The 18,365-nt window shown below is 36.1% G+C and overlaps 1 protein-coding gene across 1 annotated transcript in view; it reads right to left on the bottom strand.

The window, feature by feature from the left end:
- Window positions 1-1,619: 1,619 nt before the first annotated feature.
- The window catches only part of LOC140150862 (uncharacterized), a 74,638-nt gene continuing 57,892 nt past the window's right edge, over window positions 1,620-18,365 (bottom strand). Inside the window, exons 9-11 of the mRNA XM_072173011.1 lie at window positions 8,953-9,038; window positions 8,166-8,352; window positions 1,620-6,290 (exon numbers count right to left, since the gene is read on the bottom strand). Coding sequence (XP_072029112.1) covers window positions 5,169-6,290; window positions 8,166-8,352; window positions 8,953-9,038 — 1,395 coding nt within the window. The 3' untranslated portion in view covers window positions 1,620-5,168. The remainder of the gene's footprint in view (window positions 6,291-8,165; window positions 8,353-8,952; window positions 9,039-18,365) is intronic.

The raw sequence follows: 18,365 nt of genomic DNA, 5'->3' as shown, positions 1-18,365 counted from the left end.
TTATGAATGCGTTTTGGTCAAAACGTTTTAATAATATTGAAATGGCGGGTTATATAACATGAAAACATTTTAAAACATTTTATATGAAAAAAAAAACCCTCACTAAAACAACATTTCAAAAATGTTGTAAAAATGTTATTACATAATATTTTTAGCAAACATTTTTGAAAAGTATTTTGTCAACACGCAATAACATTATGTTAGAAAGTTTTCAAAAATGTTTTGTGTTTGCTGGGATAGTTTGGATTTCAGTGTTTTAAGTACCGTTCAAAACGGTAATAGGCCTACTCCTAATTTCATTTTAAATCAAAGAAGTAATAGTAATTACAATACAACAGAAGAGTGCTGCCACAAACTTGTAGCTCTGGATGTCACGACCCTTGACCCTTCTTGGTAACAGGGTCATGATATCCGATTGTCTAAACGCGTGTCATAAGAGTACCAATTATACTTTTTGATAAAATTATCTCCAAAAATCATATCAGCTGTGAAATCACGCACGTTCTGGTACCACGATAGTCACAGTTTGGTTCGAGTCATATCACATAGGCATTTTGCCATTGTTATTAAAAACAATAAGAATGATTCTTTGGATCTACGTTGTTTTTGATTGAAGTTTTGTGCTCATCGGACGGCTCCTTTGGTTAGTATGATAACAATATTAGTTTCGAGGTTGAAAACCTCATACTACACACATTCACCAACATCCTAATGCTGATTATGCATCTACTAAACGACTGGTGGGACTTCACACACACACCCCGCACACGTACCCCAGCCCCAAAGTGCACCACAAACCTGGCATGCCTAAGCTGATAGGTCTCAGTTCCTCACAAACCTCTCCTACGCATAAACACGCTACACTTTTCTTCATTCACGTTCTAGCCATGCTAGTCATATATACATGCACTTGGGAGTGTACACTCCTTCCAAACAGCACACAAAAACACATCAAACATTTTCTCATACAGCATATACGAATGCATTCAACAGTACTTTAGCAGAAGCACAACGTCCCATTTATTATGTTTGATGAATCCAAGTGTGTGAAAATATTGGATCCAAAACTTGACATGATAAAAAGTGGATGCTTTACGCCCAGTATTATTGGTCTCGCTATGAGTTTTAAAATATTGGACTCAATCGATCCAATATCAATATTGGGCTATTCCTGTTGAGATCCATACACCCCCTGCGGAAGACATTACCTTAATATACCACACAAGGAATGTGAATTTCAAATGGAGTCAGCGTGACTCCATTTGAAATTCACATTCCTTCTGAGCGAGATTAAAGCCATATTATAACATTTCTGTAAAAATATATTAGTATTTATTTTCCATAAAATGTTAGCTTTTACTGTCAGATATGTCCCCTTTAATTTTGAGCCGAACAAGTGAGGTAAAGCATAGAAAATTGGAATTTACTACTAGCGCCCATGCATGTTACTCCCGCGGTTGTAATGTAATACGGTACGATCCTCGGGGTGTGTGTGTCTGTGTATCCCGCACGCCGTGTACGTAATGTGCATACGTGTTCGACTAAAATTTCCATCGTAATAATAAAACGCCGGTTCCATCGTTTTATTCAAAATCTCGGATTTTGACAAAACTAAAGTCTTGATTTTTGCAGAGTATCTTTATTGACTAAAGTACATTACAATCGTGTAAAAAACAGAAAAAAAAAAAAATTGAGAGCGTTCTCCTCAGCAAATGTTATAATATGGCTTTAAGGTAATGCCTTCCATAGGAATGTATGGATTTCTACTGGAATAGCCCATTGCAGCCGACTGTAACTAAAATTGAGTTACATTTTTCAGGAAATCGTGAAGCATTATTTCTAAAATCATCGTTCGATGATGAAAAAATAACAACTTTGCTGCATCGCACGATAAAGCACTGCATGCTGATAGTCAAACATTCATTCATCTCAGGCAATCCCACACTATTAATTTCAAAATCTAACCTCTCATCACACAAATCTTTTATACCATCAGGCCCGAGATTATAGAATTCGTTGCCGTAGTGCGCGTTAGTAACCATTGGTTACTGGTTCGAGCCTGGGCTCATACACATGTTCCGAAGTATGATATGTCATAGGCTTTGTGTTGTGATCATTTTGGTCAGTGGTGCGAACCAAGAGGCCGGTCGACTGCATATCCGTCAGTACACGCTTTTCAATACGGAATAAATGCTAACCTCTCGTGGCATCATCCAAGCAGCAAAGTTCATTTCCCATTGAAAAAGCGTGTATTGACGGATATGCAGTTTACCGTTCTGCCAAAGAAAGTATGAGCCAGTTGATCTACATGTAGCAACGGTCATATTCTAACGTGCACTATATATACGACAACGATTAAGCAAAGTCAGGATCGATCGGTCTGAATGTTGAGCAAGGCATCAAGAGGCTTCCGAGTTAGAGTAGATATCTTACACTTCCCACAATGCTTTTCTTCCATTTCAATATTTTGTATTGATTTGCTATCTAGTGCAACATGGGTCGATAGTGACAAAAAGTACCTCAACGAACAGAGCACATCCAGATCTTGCAAAAATGTTTATTTCATGACTATCGACCTATGTTTAGCCAGTCTATACTCAACATGAAACCAAAGGGAACCTGTACAAAGTAATAAAGAATGTCCTTTGCTATGATGTATCATGTTGCAAAGGATTCTGGGAAGGGTAAGATATCTTCTCTGTTTCTGAAACGCGGAAACCTAAGAGAATGCAAACAATTTGGTTTCATCTACACTGCATGTATTTGGCTAAGTATACACATCACTTCCAAACACTTTTATATATTGTAATTAATATTTTAAGCACTTCGGAAATTGAAATGGGAATAATCGATGTAGCCTATTCATTGCAATATTCTCGTATTGTCAATATAACATAGACGTATTTTTGTGCTTTCTAAAACAATACAAGATTAACTTATAATCTTAACAAGCCATTGAAAATCATTCTGATTTTGTAGAGTATTCCTCGTACTAATTTTAAATTGAAATTTTATAAAAAAAACATTCTCATAATAACTTCCTTGCTATCAGAACTTTGTCTTGATATTTGTGAGGATATGCTAATCATCTCACGGAGACGCGAAACGCGAAAATGACGTCATCGCTTTATGTGATCCGCTTGTTTTACAAGGAATCACCAGTCATTCATCGCGGATTCAAAAGGTATACTTTATTTTCAGAGAAACTACGTTTCCCCATCAATAACGTGCTAGCAAGCCTAGGTTCCAGGATCGTGCATATGAAGAGAAAAATTAAGCATAAAGTTGCCGTTATCATATCATAGCCGCAATTTTGTGTGTGACGTCATTTTTCACTTCTTGCGTCTCCGCGGGAAGATTATAAAACACAACCTCCCGAATATCAGTAAATCATACACTTCAAGAATTACAGTTCACACAATTCATACCTATCAACTAGGTAACACCTGCAAAAACACTGTGCTCATCCAAAACCGAACTTTGTTCAGGTTTTAGGTATTACAAATTTACATTAATCGCAGATCTTAACACTTTCCAAAATAATTACTTCAATACAACTGTACAGTTTTGCACAAAATCCCGCAATCTATTTAGAGCAGAAACACTGCTAAAATGAACCTAAACATAACTAATTCTATGTTTTACATAATGTTAGTCAGCTAGGGAAAAACCGGAGTTGCATATTGTTTAATGATGTCATTTTCATGCCATCAAAATAGACATATCATTGTCACGAATTCCTCATTTGTTAACCCCCTGAGCACTACTGCCTTTCTATAGCATCAACTTTGATTGGTTGATGGCAAGAGATATTCAGTTGAATAGCCAATAAGAATACAGTTTTGAAAATATTTCACCCATTCATTTTAAATGATGGCATTATTCTTACAAGATCACTGATTGGTTCAATAAATGAAACAACATCCATTCTAACCAATCGGTAGGTAGTTCTCATGGGGTTAACTTGACTACACACTGGAATTGTACTTTTAAAAAGTATTGTTCCAAAATAGTGCAATGATTTTAATGTGAATTATTGAACACACATATTTCAAAATTCAAAAGTGTTGCACTGCACCAATAAATGATTCTATTGCAGGCTTTTCACCATTTGAACTAATCACATAATTCAGCATCGAAGTGGTTACGTAATTCTCTTTGTTACCGGTTCACGCTATTTTGGTATGCCTTCGAGTGCCATATACTTTGTGTGGTGATCGTTTCGATCGTGGTTCATTACTCAAAAGCGTGATCCCGTTGACATAGTAACATTACGTAACTTCGATACTGAATACCCATGTTCTTATTATTCTGACTGGGTTTAAGTATGAAATCAAGTGTTCCAAAAACCGTAAGTAATAGTTCTTCTGATTACGTAAACAAGCATTTATATGCACTCTTTCACAAACCTTGCATGATCACTAGTATGATTTATACCACGGAAAAGACATTTTCAATCCAGAAAGAAAAAGGGATAATTGTTTTTCATACTCAAAACCAGGCAGAGTAAATCTTAATTACACCAAGCATCAGCAATGTATGTGTCTAACAGGTTGGTAGCTTTAATTCAATTGTACCGTAATGTCCGTAATATAAACCGCACAACATAAGCACATTGCACTACTAACAGGTTGGTAGCTTCTTAAATTCAATTATACCGTAATGTCCGTAATATAAACCGCACAACATAAGCACATTGAACACTACCGGTTCATAACAATGTACACGCCAAGGTTTACGGTATTGTACCATCATTGCTAAACCCATTTTATTCTCTTAACTTAATGGAAGCACAGTTGATGGCAGTGTGCATAAAAGCCTCAAGCTTCCAACATGTTGTAAACACAGTTCAGTAACACCAGGATTCTAGAGAGCACGTACATAATAATATGAACATGGTTTAACAATAGTGAACAACAATAGAACAATAAAATATTCAAGAAACCAACAGGTTAAATGGCACCGAAAGCATTATCGCAACACAGAACAAACATATTGCAAATATAATATACGGCAAACTTAGCATTTATGAATTAACAAAACAAATACGGTTTACAAAATGTGTAGCCTATAAACTTATTACTAAATACAAGCGATCTTCTATATCAAACCCTTTAAGAGTATCGGTAATTCACATGGAAAATATAATCAAAAAAATATTTATACACTTATACGAAAAGGAGCAACATTACACTGGGGTACCTGGTGGAGCTTGGAAATATTATACTTCCGTTGACGATCCCCGAGTTCTTTTGCCTCACATCGGACAGAATACAATTCTTCTGTTTGGATTTCTCCACAGAGTCCACCCTGTTTGCATGTTTACCTCTGCTATCAGTGACGTCATCATGACGTAATGATTGTCCTGTGGCTGTTGCCGTCGTTGGCTGAGCGATTTCAGAGTGGGGTAAGGCATATGCTTCAGCTCCTCTTGTTAAACACCCTGTTTCACAAAATTGTCTTGGTGATAATGATGAGTGCAAATTGTCTTCATCTTCAAAACTCACCCTCTTCCCTACCCCCGGGGATGGTTTGGCTAGGGTTCTGCGTGCATTGTTGTTACAGTTATTCTCATTGCCATCACCACCAACGGTAATTGCAACTGGTTCATGCAAACAATTGCTAATTGGTCCCTGTTTACTAGTGTTATCGTTCTGATCTATTTTGTCACTCAATGTCTTACAATCCCCACCCCCACCAACACTTCCACCACCACTATCGGATAGCGTTTCATTATCTAGATCAGTTTCAACCTCTATTGGACCATTTGTTAGAGGCGTATGGCAGATAACATCGGGAGGAGAAACACTAATATGATTGTTTGGCATGACATCTACCTCAGTTTGTACCCCTTCATCGCCTCTTAACGGTTGGTTTTCTTCCATATCCCCTTGTTCCGTTTCTTCCGATTGTTCAACGGTTTCATCCACTTCCTTCACAGGGAATAACGCGTTATAAGGAGGTGGAGGCGACGTTTTAGATGTTGGACTGGTGGAGGGCGGAGAGGTGTTATTCAATGGTTGAATCTCATCCAATCTAACAAATGGTGGAGACCGCGATCCGTTTGAAAAATGATAATCTGTAGGGGAGTCTCCACTTGTGGGTAGTCTGAATGGCAATGTGGTGGCTTCTTCAGCAGATTGTTGTGATCCTCGACGAGCACTGTTGAAGATCTGCGCCAGACTGTTGTTGCGTTGAGAGTTGCCGGATCCTCTTCGAGACACCTGTTTTGTTGGTAATGTGTTTTCTTCGCGCCATCTTTGAATTTTCCTTCCAATTGCATTACGCACCTGCAAAAAATGGGAAAAAGTTACTAACCGCTCCATTTGGTTATATTGTTTTTTTAGTACTTGCCAATGCAACATTATGAAACATGATCTTTATCCATGGCGTTGTCTTTTTTAAAGAGAGTTCTTGTTTTGTTTTTGTTGTTGTTTTTAAAATCGCATTGACCAAATGCACGGAGTTATAAGATTGAAAATGTTATATTTGTTCTGATTAACTATAAATAAATCAAATAAACTATTTCGTCTCAGGAAAAAGATGCCATTATTTTAGAATTGTTATTGATTTTGAATAAAAAGCGTAAAAACAATATAATTTATTATATGTACATATGGTTGTGTTTGTTAGCATTTAATCATTTTGAGTAGAGCTGATCAGGATTCCCTTTGCGATTTGGTTGGCCTAGTATTTAACCGCTTTATATACAAACAAATAAACAAACACTTAAATTGAAGAGAAACCGGAATCATGTTTATTTGTTTGTTTGTTCTTATAGTAACTTGTAAGTGGTAAACAGGGATGGGGATTGTATGTTTGTTGGTTGCTTGTAAGCAAAAGTTGCCAACAACAGCTCTCACTATGAGCCCAAAAGACATGACCTTAATCTTCTACACAGGAAGTGTGAATTTCAAATGGGGTTACCTGAATGGATGACTTCATTTGAAATCTACATAGGGTGTATGGATTTCAACTGGAATAGCCAAGATGATCTCATTTCCAGTGCATATTAAAAGTCTGATTATTGATATATAATTAGTCATTGAATTAATCATTCGATTAGTAATCAATTAGTAATGCATGTAAATGACTATAAATCGCGAAGTCATAAATTCGTCATAAGTCATGCAATTTCTTATTCTTTATAAATTGAATATTATAAGTTATGAAAATATGTTGAAATGATGCAAATTAATGTAAAATTATATTACTGTTCTTTTAGCATTATAAATACATATCAGCATGATTTTCCTTGAATAAAAATGATATCACTGTTCTTTTAACATTATAGCCTACATAATTTCAGCATTATTTTTCTTGAATAAAAAAAAATATATATGACTAATTTTAGTTAGTCGAAAATTGGTCGAATTAGACCTTTTTTGAGTAACTTAAAGCCATATTATAACATTTTCAAACAAAATAGATTAGCATTTCTTTGCCATAAAATGTTAGCTTTTACTGTCAGATATATCCCCTTTTATTTTGAGCCGAACAACTACGGCAAAGCAAAGAAAATTGGAATTTACTACCAGCGCACATGTCGCCAATACGTACCACTCCTTCGGTCATGTTGTGGTGCGACCCTTTGTTGTGTATATCATCGTCCCGCACGCCGTGTACGTACTGTGTGTTATGAACATCGTGTATGCGTTCGACTAATAATTCCATCGTAATAATAAAGTGCCGAATCCGGCGTTTTATTCAAAATCTCGGATTTTGACAAAACTACAGCATCTAGAGTCTTGATTTTTGCAGGGTATGGGTTTAATAAAGTACAATTTAATCGTGTAAAAAAAGGAATTTTAAAAATTCAGTGAGGGCGTCTTCCTCAGCAAATGTTATAATATGGCTTTAATTTTAACAGTGTGGAGGATATGTTCTGTATTCTAGGCATTCAAAGGTCGTTCTTCATGTTCTTTGAATGTAGAAACATGTTAAAAGTTAAAGAACTGTACGTGCCCTGATGAGCATGTTTAACATCATATGGCACATGACCATATTCGTTTTCCACGTATATTCATAGTTTTATATCACGAAAGGATATCCAAGTTGTAGGAATATTCACTAAAGCTACAGCACATTTTCCAAACGTTTTATATCATTGACCTTTGTCTGGGAACCCGTGTACCATCTTATAGTGAACGATTATACCGTCTTACCTCCTGGTTCATATACACATATATGATAGCGACAAAGAACCCTTGCGTGGAATGGAGTAAGGCATTGAGATACTGAAATATCAGGAATGACGCCGAGTTCTTATCCACCTCTACTGGCTTGAAGATAAAGATGAGATATGTCACGCCTAATAAGGGCAGCAATACCAGTGTACCTTTCACGGCTTTCCTGTTAAATGCAAAGAAGAGATCAAAACGTGAGATGACGTCGTCTCTTACACTTTATTGTGATCTGGTGGTAAAGTGCAGATGGCATGGATGGTGTAAACCGGGGGTGTAAACAACACAAGTGATTTGATTCTATCTGGTATGAATACGTTGACCGTCATTGCCGGTAACATGTCTAGTTCTAATGCACCTGTCAATTGTAATTCCGGCCCCGGCGACTTACGGGACCTGGCTGGGCGGGGACTCAATTTTGAAAATGGACAATCCCCTAAACCCGCCGACGGCGGGGCATCTTCTAATGGTGAGTCCCCGACCAAATCCCGGCCCACACCACGGGGAATTTTCCTAAGTCACTGTCAATCGTCCAAGTCCCGCCCGTCGAAGTCCCTGACAAGACCTCGGCTCATATCATGCATGTTCCAGGCCCATGGTCCCGGTCCATCTTGCCATATTCTGGATGGTGGGAACATTTTTGAGAACACCATAGTTGCCAGTATAACCGCCCGCTCACTTTGCCACTCTCTTTCCACTCTTGTTTTTGTTCTCTTTTGCTCTACCCTGACCCTCTTTGTAATACTTTTAATTTTTACATTATGTTTACCTATACTGCTGCGTTTCCAGTGAATGAGATGCTCTGAGTTTGGTCACCAATATACACATGATGTGTATCAGGAAGATCAGGTTAATCTGCAAGTTGGAAAAAAATTATAAAGAAAATACTTTGAAATCATTAAGTGAAGTAAATAAAATTGTAACCAAACGCAATGATGTGTGACGCTATGGGATAAATTGGTCCAGATGTGCAAAACAAATAAGGCTATCCACATAATACCTTTTTACATTTCGTAAAATATTTTTTCCGATTTATTTCAAAAAGCGCTTGGGGGGACAACATATATAGTTGTGGATCCTATATTACGGCATAGCACGGCACGAACAAAGAGCCATGAACACTTTTGGGAAAATTATAGTTTGACTCCCGGGTTGACTTTCAGTCATAAGCTGAGGCACAATCGTTTTAAAGAAGATAAGTAAAAATCAACATGAAAAAAATTATATCTCTTGTTTCTGACATTGATAAATTGGGATTCAATTGCTTTCTTGCGCATTTGGCATTGAATTTGTGTCACAGAAAGATAAAAATAGGGGAATTTTATTATTTATTTATTTTTATGACCAAAATTGGAACATTCGATAGGTGAAGGCAACATTGTACAGGAAAATGTAATTATGTCTAGCAAGACGTAGCAATAAAGTATACCGTGTTGCGTGCACTCAACCGTCAGCAATGTGTGACGTTCAGTAGGGTGAAGATAATTAACTTGGCTGAAAACTGCACTTTTAATTGCATCGATTTTTCATTCTAACACTTGTGACTTCAGGTTTCAACGTCTGTTCGCCGACTCCAAAATTTTGTGATTTATCAAATGGGTACACTTTATACGATGTCATTCTAAAATTGGATCGAATTTGAGTAGCAGTTATGGGGAAGTGCATTAAATGTATTTTACATCAGCAACTGTGGAACAGATTTGATTTGGTATATAACAAAGTGTTATTTTTGCTATTATTTTGCATCGAACGTATTTTCTCGTCCTTTTAAAAATCAATGTATGTATACGACGACGAACAATACACATTTCGTTAGTTTGACATAGTTATTTGCATTTATTTACAAAACACTTGCTTCCCAAATGAAACAAATGTTGTTGTTACGGCCTTGAAGATATGAATAGGAAAACATATTACAAAGAAACTCCAACAAATATGAAAACATAGAATAAATAAATAAATAAATAAATAAATAAATAAATAAATAAATAAATAAATAAATAAGTAAAAGTTGTTTACATATTATTATTTTGTGGATTTTCCCCACTGTTGTTTCGTATTCGATGATGAAGTTAAAGATATCAAATAACAGGAACAAAATCGAACATTAAAAAAAAAAGTGTAGGCTGGCGCGTGTTTTCATCCGATAACTTGGAACAATACTTTGCTTGGAATATGTACCGTGTTACTTCTAAATATTCTCAAGGGAACCTTTAATGGCTGTACAAAAGAATCAATAATAATGTGAAGCAAATATCATTTTCTGGGGATTTGATCGTATTTTGTAGAACAGAATCCTCCTTCAATGCCCATCCCCAGGGCCCCATCTGCGCCAAAAACGTCCATTTATGATTGATTTTTAAAGACGATATCGGATCTCGTCCTCTTTATAAAGCGATAACATGAGATAAGTTACTTGCGGTGATGTGGTGTGTTAGTTAAAAGTAAAGACCTGGTATATATGTATTATCCTAGATTTTATTTAAAACATTCGATCGTAAAACGAGCTAAATTTACAGTTTTTCTATTGGAAATTGTAAAAGCGATACAATTCACATTATGGTCCGATATCGGAAACCAATTACCATAATTGGTTCAATTAATAACCGGGAATAAATTACTTAATGATGTGGGTTACTTTTCTGCGAAAACGGGGTCAGGCGAAACCACCTCCGGTACCGGTATCAATCTATCATTAATGACTATGGCATGTTATGCAGTCTGTGCTTATGACAATGCAATCTATATCAAGCTAAATAATAATGACATTAGCGGTGACATTACCATGATTAGCCTACTGATACATTTTCCATATATTTCCTGCTCTTTTTCTTTTCCTTTTATTCTAAATCACTTTACGAGGCTTTGGCAAACTGGCATAAAATATATATTGAGAGAGCGAAAACAAAAATATCGGGACTCTGCGGGTATTGAACCCCAAGCCTCACCATTACAACCAGTGCCATTACCACTGCGCTACTTGAGGTCACTGCTGCATAGGCATATACTCGGGTAATCTTAAAGGGGGACTCCGGCAATCATAACATTATGCCTTATATGTTAGAAAAATAATTATCAAGCACGAATCAGATTGTTTTATTTAAAACAAACTTATATTGACCATAAAAACGAATAAAAACGCGATATTCAAAATTCCCGCGCCAAAATTGTCTAAGTGCAATGACGTAATGGTTATTTGTGTTCAATTGTCGTCAGCCTTCATTGTATTACTGGGACGTCATTGCCCTCGGCACCCGGGAATTTTGAATATCGCGTGTTGAGAAACGGATGTTTTTATTCGTTTTTATGGTCACCATGAGTTTGTTTTAAATAAAACCCTGTGATTCGTATAAAAAGCACCCGTTTACTTAAAACATGCGAAAGTGTAGCTTAAAGACACTAAACCTAAATTACCAAATAAAGTTTGAATGAAAAAAGAGAGCATTTCAACGGTGAACTTTATAGATATAGTTTTTCATTTTAAGTGTGGGAACACTTTTTGTGAGCAGTATATTAAATAAAAAGACATGATTGCCCGTTCTCTCGCTGTGTCTTGACAGTCAATTATATATATTCTGTTCCTGTTCTTTTTTGCCTCATCTTCTACCTCTTAATATAAGATTTTATTTGGACTTAAATTTTGTTCTCCTGTCAAACCATATAATTTCCAATTCAAGTTCAGACGCCAATACCTTTATCATGCATGGGTTGTATGTTCAATGGGGAAAAAAGGAAGGGGAAAGGCTGGGATCTCACGTCTCGAAAACACACAGCTTAAAGATGTGCTCCTGAGTTGTTTCTTATAGTAGTAAGCGAAGAGGAAAATAGCTTGTCATGATCTCATCGCTCGCCTATTGACCCGTTTTGGTCCGTTGTCTCTACAAGTAGATGATCTCTACTCCCTATGTCAATAATAAGCATAATAAGTCAGATGGTTCATGCATCCAGGTCGCCATGCCTAGTCCCTGCTATCTTTATAGGACGCGAGTATGCCATACAGGAATTAGACGCGACCCGAATAAAGGATTGAAAGGCATGTCCCACATTTCTAGGAAAAGTTCAAGTTTGATGTTTTTCCTTTCTTTGCCCTTGTATATTTGTTTATATTGTTTTATCCTCCTCTTCTTGTTCTTTCTTCTTCTCTATTATTTCCTTCGTCTATCTTTGTCTTCTGTTCTTTTCTATTTCTCCTCATCCTCTAGTCTCTCTCCCCCTTCTTCTTTTCTTCGTACTTTTATTTTTAACTCTTTCTTCCTTCTTACTCATTCTTTGTCCTTATTTTTTCTTCCTACTTCTTTCCTCTACTTTACTTTCTTCCCTTTCTGTCCTATCTTTATCTTATTCATCTCGTTTCCTTCTAATACCTCTTTCTTTATTTTCTTCGTCTATTTCTTTTCCCCCTTCGTCTACGTCTTATTCTTCTCCTTCTGATTTTCCTTCTCTTCATCAATTGGTGAAAATTAAGTACCCATTTCACCTGTCAATGAAATTTGACTTCCAAAATGCAATACAGAAATGATACATGGTTAAGAGTTCACGAGCATATTATAATATATACATATACCATGTGTATTATCATGATTATAGGCCCCTGTTTAAAATCGAAAATCTGCTATAGGCATGCATGCAAAATTGATGTGCGATTGATATTTTTCTCCATCTCGGAGGAGAACACAAGCCTTGTGACAATATTAAAATGTGATTTAAGTATGTCACCGTCACGTCTGAACAAGAATTACTTGGTGTGTATTATGAAAGTGGTCCACACAATAAGTAAATTACAAAATACACCCACTTAATGATATCTTAAAACGTTTTAGTGCCCATTTGAAAATGTTACGAAAAACAAATTAGCATCTCGGCAAACACAATTGACAAAACGTTTTTAAAACTTTTTTTTTATACAGGTTATATTTTGGGGTTTTGGTTTAGGTAAGAACGTTTTGATAAAATTAAATATCGGGTTAGATAAAGGTCATGAAAACGTTTTAAACTGTGACGTTATTTGAAAACACACTACAAAAATATACAAACATATTTGTAAAATGTTCTTAAAAAATGGTATTGTAAAATATTTTTTGCAAACATTTTTGGCAAATATTTTGTCAACACTTGAATAACATTATGTTAGAATATTTGTGTAAGTTATTTTTGAATGTTATGAAACGTTTCATACCCTTTATAAACCCTTTATATAACCTGGCATTTAAACGTTTTCTGGCAACCCTTTCTAATCTTTTGCGAATGATGTCGTATACTTTTGCTGGGATGATAGCAGTTTCACCAAAATATATTTGAGCTTATTAGACTACCGTAAAACCCCGTCTACAAGCATATATAGTGTTTTTTATGAAAGCTAAATTAATTCGATGCAAGCGTTAATATACCAATATAATAGATTGGTCTTAAAACAATACTTGTTTGTATATGCTTAGATCCGTAATTTATTTGTTCAAATTCCATAATGGCGCCTGGATTAATGTAGCTTTCATCAGAGGCACTCTATATGCTTGTAGACGGGGTTTTACGGTATATAGATAAAAGCCAGTGATCCCGATATTCCTGCATTGATTTGATGATCAACTGAAATTTTGAGATTTCTGAGATTTTGAAATTGTTTTGCATGAGATGATGCAAATAAATTTACAAATCGGCTGACTACTATCGTATTGTATAGAGGTTTCAATATAGATACCGATTTTGAAATAAAAACTTACATGCTTGCGTGGATCATTTTAAATAAACGAAATTACGATTTCAAGAAAAGGACAGGTGCATGAGTTATCTCGTCAGATCATTAATTATTATATATACTCAAGATTCGATGAAGAAGAGAACGACATTTGCTTTAGGCAATGTAAGCGTGGATTTCTAGTTACCATGGTTACAGTACAACGGGCAATTCTAGAAAACAAGTGCACACCCCCATAGAAGAGTAGGCCTAACGTTTCAATAAAAGAAATGTCTGGATTTCCAAGGTAGCTTTCTGGAAACGACTGGAATTCCAGTTGCCAATGTTACTTGAAAAAAACTTGGAAATGCAATTAAAATGAATGGAAAGTCACGGCATTGTTCAAAAATGAGCTGTCAAATTGAGAATTTCTGATTTTGAATTATTTTTCTGCTGGATTTTGTTCTCGCTTTTGGTCACTTTAAAATGTTGCATTTTCATGCAACAAACCACGACTAGATAAAACGTCCGCGGGAAATCCGAACTCATCTATAATAGCGGTGTGCATCTATTTTCTGGAAGAGCCCGATTTAAGAATAGTGAAATAGGGGGTACAAAAACAATTTGCGATAAAATAGTGTAAAAACAGGGAGCACGGTGGACGAGCGGAACGGACTCCGACTCGTAATCGTAAGGTTGCGGGTTCGAGCCCCGGCAACGCCATCGTGTTGTGACCTTAAGTAAGGTACTTTATCTCCATCCATGCAGGTGATAAATGGGTACCGGCATTCTTTAATGCTAGGAAGGTAACAGACTCGCTGTGGAGGAGGTGTAGTGATCCCCCTACAGCCAAATTACATGGAGGAGTCTGGCCCAATCGCCAATGAAAGAGAGATGGGCACTCCGTTCACTGTTTATACACAGGTTCGCCTCCTTTATAAAAAAGTTATGGTGTCAATCTATTCAACATAATTGTATAATGCGCTTTCTTTTAAAATAAATGTAAATTTAATATATATGAAGGAGATGACAAGTGTTTGATTTGTGTAGTGGTAGTAACCATCAATTATATTCTGTAGTATAAGTTAGTATAGTGCTTACTCTTGTTACCATGGTTACCGCAAGATAAACGGCAAAATTGGGGTACAAAAATATTTGCAATAAAATAGTATAGTAAGAAAGTGGTGTCAATACATGGCCGGAAAATGTTTAGGCAAATGTATACAGTTTGTATTTATATACATGACATAGGCGTATGAGATAAATAAAATTAATTCAAAGTAAGCAAAATTAATACGGTGAGTGTTTTTTCGACATCATTCCGCAACCATTTTAAGCACAATCTAAACAGATCTATTGGCGTATCATTATTTTAAATAGGCTAAATACACATTATGGTGTGCTACATTATACATTCATGGTGAGCATCCCCTTTGCATGTTTGTAATGATATTTGTTTTGTATAAAAATAACAATAATTTAGATAGAGTGTGGGAACATTATATTGTGCACTTTGTTCGAAAATAAACCTTTTATACATTAGTTATCTTGCTAAAAGCTAAGAGAATGAAGTTTTATATATATGCTTTTTTAAACATCTTAAGACGATTTGTGATGCTCCTCTGAGTATAATAAACACCTCAAAAGAAATAAGTCCCCCTCTGAACATGTCGTCATAACATCGTAAGGTTTCATTTTGTACCAACAAAACTAACTTTGAAATAATTATATGACTGTTTACTAAGTGCTGTGTGAAAATGAGAGATTTCCATGACTTCAGGGTTGAATGAGCCTAAATTGAAGGCAAAAACTGCCCTTTTCAAAAGTCACAAAGTATAGGCCTATGCTTGTCATAAAAGTTGATCCATGGCTTGTTACTAATGGAAAACCCCATGTGTTTGAGTGCAGTTTAAAATCCTCACCAAGTGAACATTTACTGTAATGTGTATCGATTCTTGATCATTCAGCCATGCAAATCCCCTTGGTGCAGAGTTCAGCACAGTGAGTTGTAAGATGGTCAGTTCCATTCCTTGTCCCAATACGCCTTGCAATTAACAAGCATATAGGCCTACTTTGTGACTTTTGGAAAGGGCACTTTTTGTCTTCAATTTAGGCTCATTCAGCCCTGAAGTCATGGAAATCTCTCATTTTCACACAGCACTTAGTAAACAGTCATATAACTATTTCAAAGTTAGTTTTGTTGGTACAAAACGAAACCTTACGATGTTATGACAACATGTTCAGAGGGGGACTTATTTCTTTTGAGGTGTTTATTATAAAGCAGTACAACTATTATTAAATTGAGAGGGAAATATATGTGCAGAATAACAAACCCTATTTATTCAGATATTGTGCAATTCGTTTTTCGTTAATGTTCATTTGAAAATAACAATAAGCATTGCTGATTGAGAGATGTAAGTTAAAACTTTTTGATTAAGCTAAAACGCAAATCAAACAATCAATCAATACCTGATCAGCTGCTGATTGTTCATCGATAATCCATGATCACACTCATCACTTTTTTACACCTTGGAAAAGTAGCGCCAAGGCTATCTCTAAATTCTAAAGTATTATTTTTCAAGTCCTAAACATTTTTTTTACACGTGACAAAGCTGTTATAACAATATAAGTTCTTTAGATTTAAAATAAAATGCATCATGAAGTTTTAAATTGAACTTTTAATTCCAAACTATTCATTTTAAAAATCCGATGAAAGATTTAAAATAGAACTTTGGAATTTAAAGAGATATATAGAATAATTATTATAACAGGAGAATTTAAAACAAAAGATCCGATTACTAGATTAAGCGCTGCGATTGAAGTGTTAGCCTTGCAAGCAATAACCTACAATCTCCGCGAAACGATGTATCTTTCTTTGTAAACATTTTATTTTTTCCTCACAAAAGTATGTCTATAGTTGTTATCACGATATGGAAGTCGGTCACTTCAATTGAGTTTAAAGATGTTTTTACATTTTGGTACATGTTTAAATCGACAGTTAATCATTTTAAGTCAACTACGCCGATTTAAATCATCGGTCTTTTTTTCCGTCCTATTTTCAGTTGCATCCTTATTTCAAATGGACGACAGTATATAGTAAATGAATGGCGTAGAGGATGCCTGAAAAATAAGTGCCGGTACTTGACTTGTCACAACTTTCAATGTGTTTTAAGATATCGCAATCAGCATATCGCATTAGGTTTCACTGCCTGAACAAGAACTGTTCATGTCTCACCCCTTTTTCAACCAAATCAATGGTAATAACTCTTGTAGTAAGGGATCAACATTTAACCACAAATTGCCTCAGGCAAAACTCACTTCAAATACCACAAGAGGTCCTTTTTATGTAACTCATTGACCCATCTGTGTCATATACTGCCTCTACAGTTTGTCCACTATGAAGTACAAAGTGACAACGCGTATGCGTATCTGCTGCATGTATGCGTGCCTTCAAAGTCGGTACAATGTATGCATCCGCGTCTGTACTTTGTACTTCAGAGTAGACTGACTGTAGCTACAATGACAGCCTGGTAATCTGGTCACCTCACTAACCTTATCAGGAGGGAATTCAAGTTGTGTTCAATTCTCTTCAGGCAGTGAAACCTAATGGCCGGAAGTCACGTCGTCAGTTTTTTGTAATAATTAGATAGTAAGGGGCTGTGCAATAATTATGAGCCCTGGGGAGGGTAAAATTGGGGGGGGCAAGAAATTTTTGGCGAGCCAAAAGGGGGGGCAAGCAATTTTTGGCAAGCTGAGAGGGGGGGCAAGTGATTTTTGGCACACATTCATGGGGCGCCTTTTTAATAAAACGCTCTAAAAAGGCTTGGAAAACAGTACGGAAACGCTTAAATATGCAAATTTTCCTGCCCGCTGCGCTCGCAACAGGTATATAGACCATTTAAGGTTTGTAAATTGGGATCCCAAAATTTGGCATGCGCAAGGGGGGGCAAAGAATTTTTGGCGGGCCGAGGGGGGGGGCAAGCAATTTTGGCAGGCCGAGAGGGGGGGCAAGCGATTTTGGCGAGCTGTTTGAAATTTTATTTCGGGGGCTCATAATTATTGCACAGCCCCTAAGGTTTACGAGCAAAATGTAGTTGTTGGCTAAGCAACCATTTAACTAGGTTTTTGTTATAAATTGTTGTATGTTATGGAACATAACTAAAATGAGTTTCTTTCAGTGGCGTAACCAGACCGGATCTTCCGGGGGGGCAAGATTTAAAATTTCCCAATTTCTGATCAAAAGTTATAGTATTTACTATTTTTCCATATTTCGTGCTCTTCTTCCCAGTTTTTTTAGTGTGGGGGTGTGTGTGTGGGGTGTACTGGTTACGTCACTGCTTTCACAGCTTTTGATATTTTTACTGTTACTTTTGGGAACTTTATTTAAGTAACATTTCTTTTGTGTTATTTTATGCCATATTGAGATTTTTTAAACACACTATCTTATGTGTTTTATAAAATGTGATGTGATCAAGCCAAATCATTCGGAAGTCAGAAATATTGATTTTGAG

This window comes from Amphiura filiformis, chromosome 4 (genome assembly GCF_039555335.1).
Source record: "Amphiura filiformis chromosome 4, Afil_fr2py, whole genome shotgun sequence".
NCBI lineage: Eukaryota > Metazoa > Echinodermata > Ophiuroidea > Amphilepidida > Amphiuridae > Amphiura > Amphiura filiformis.
Note: the sequence above shows the minus strand (reverse complement) of the source record. Positions and strands in the feature narration are given on the sequence as shown.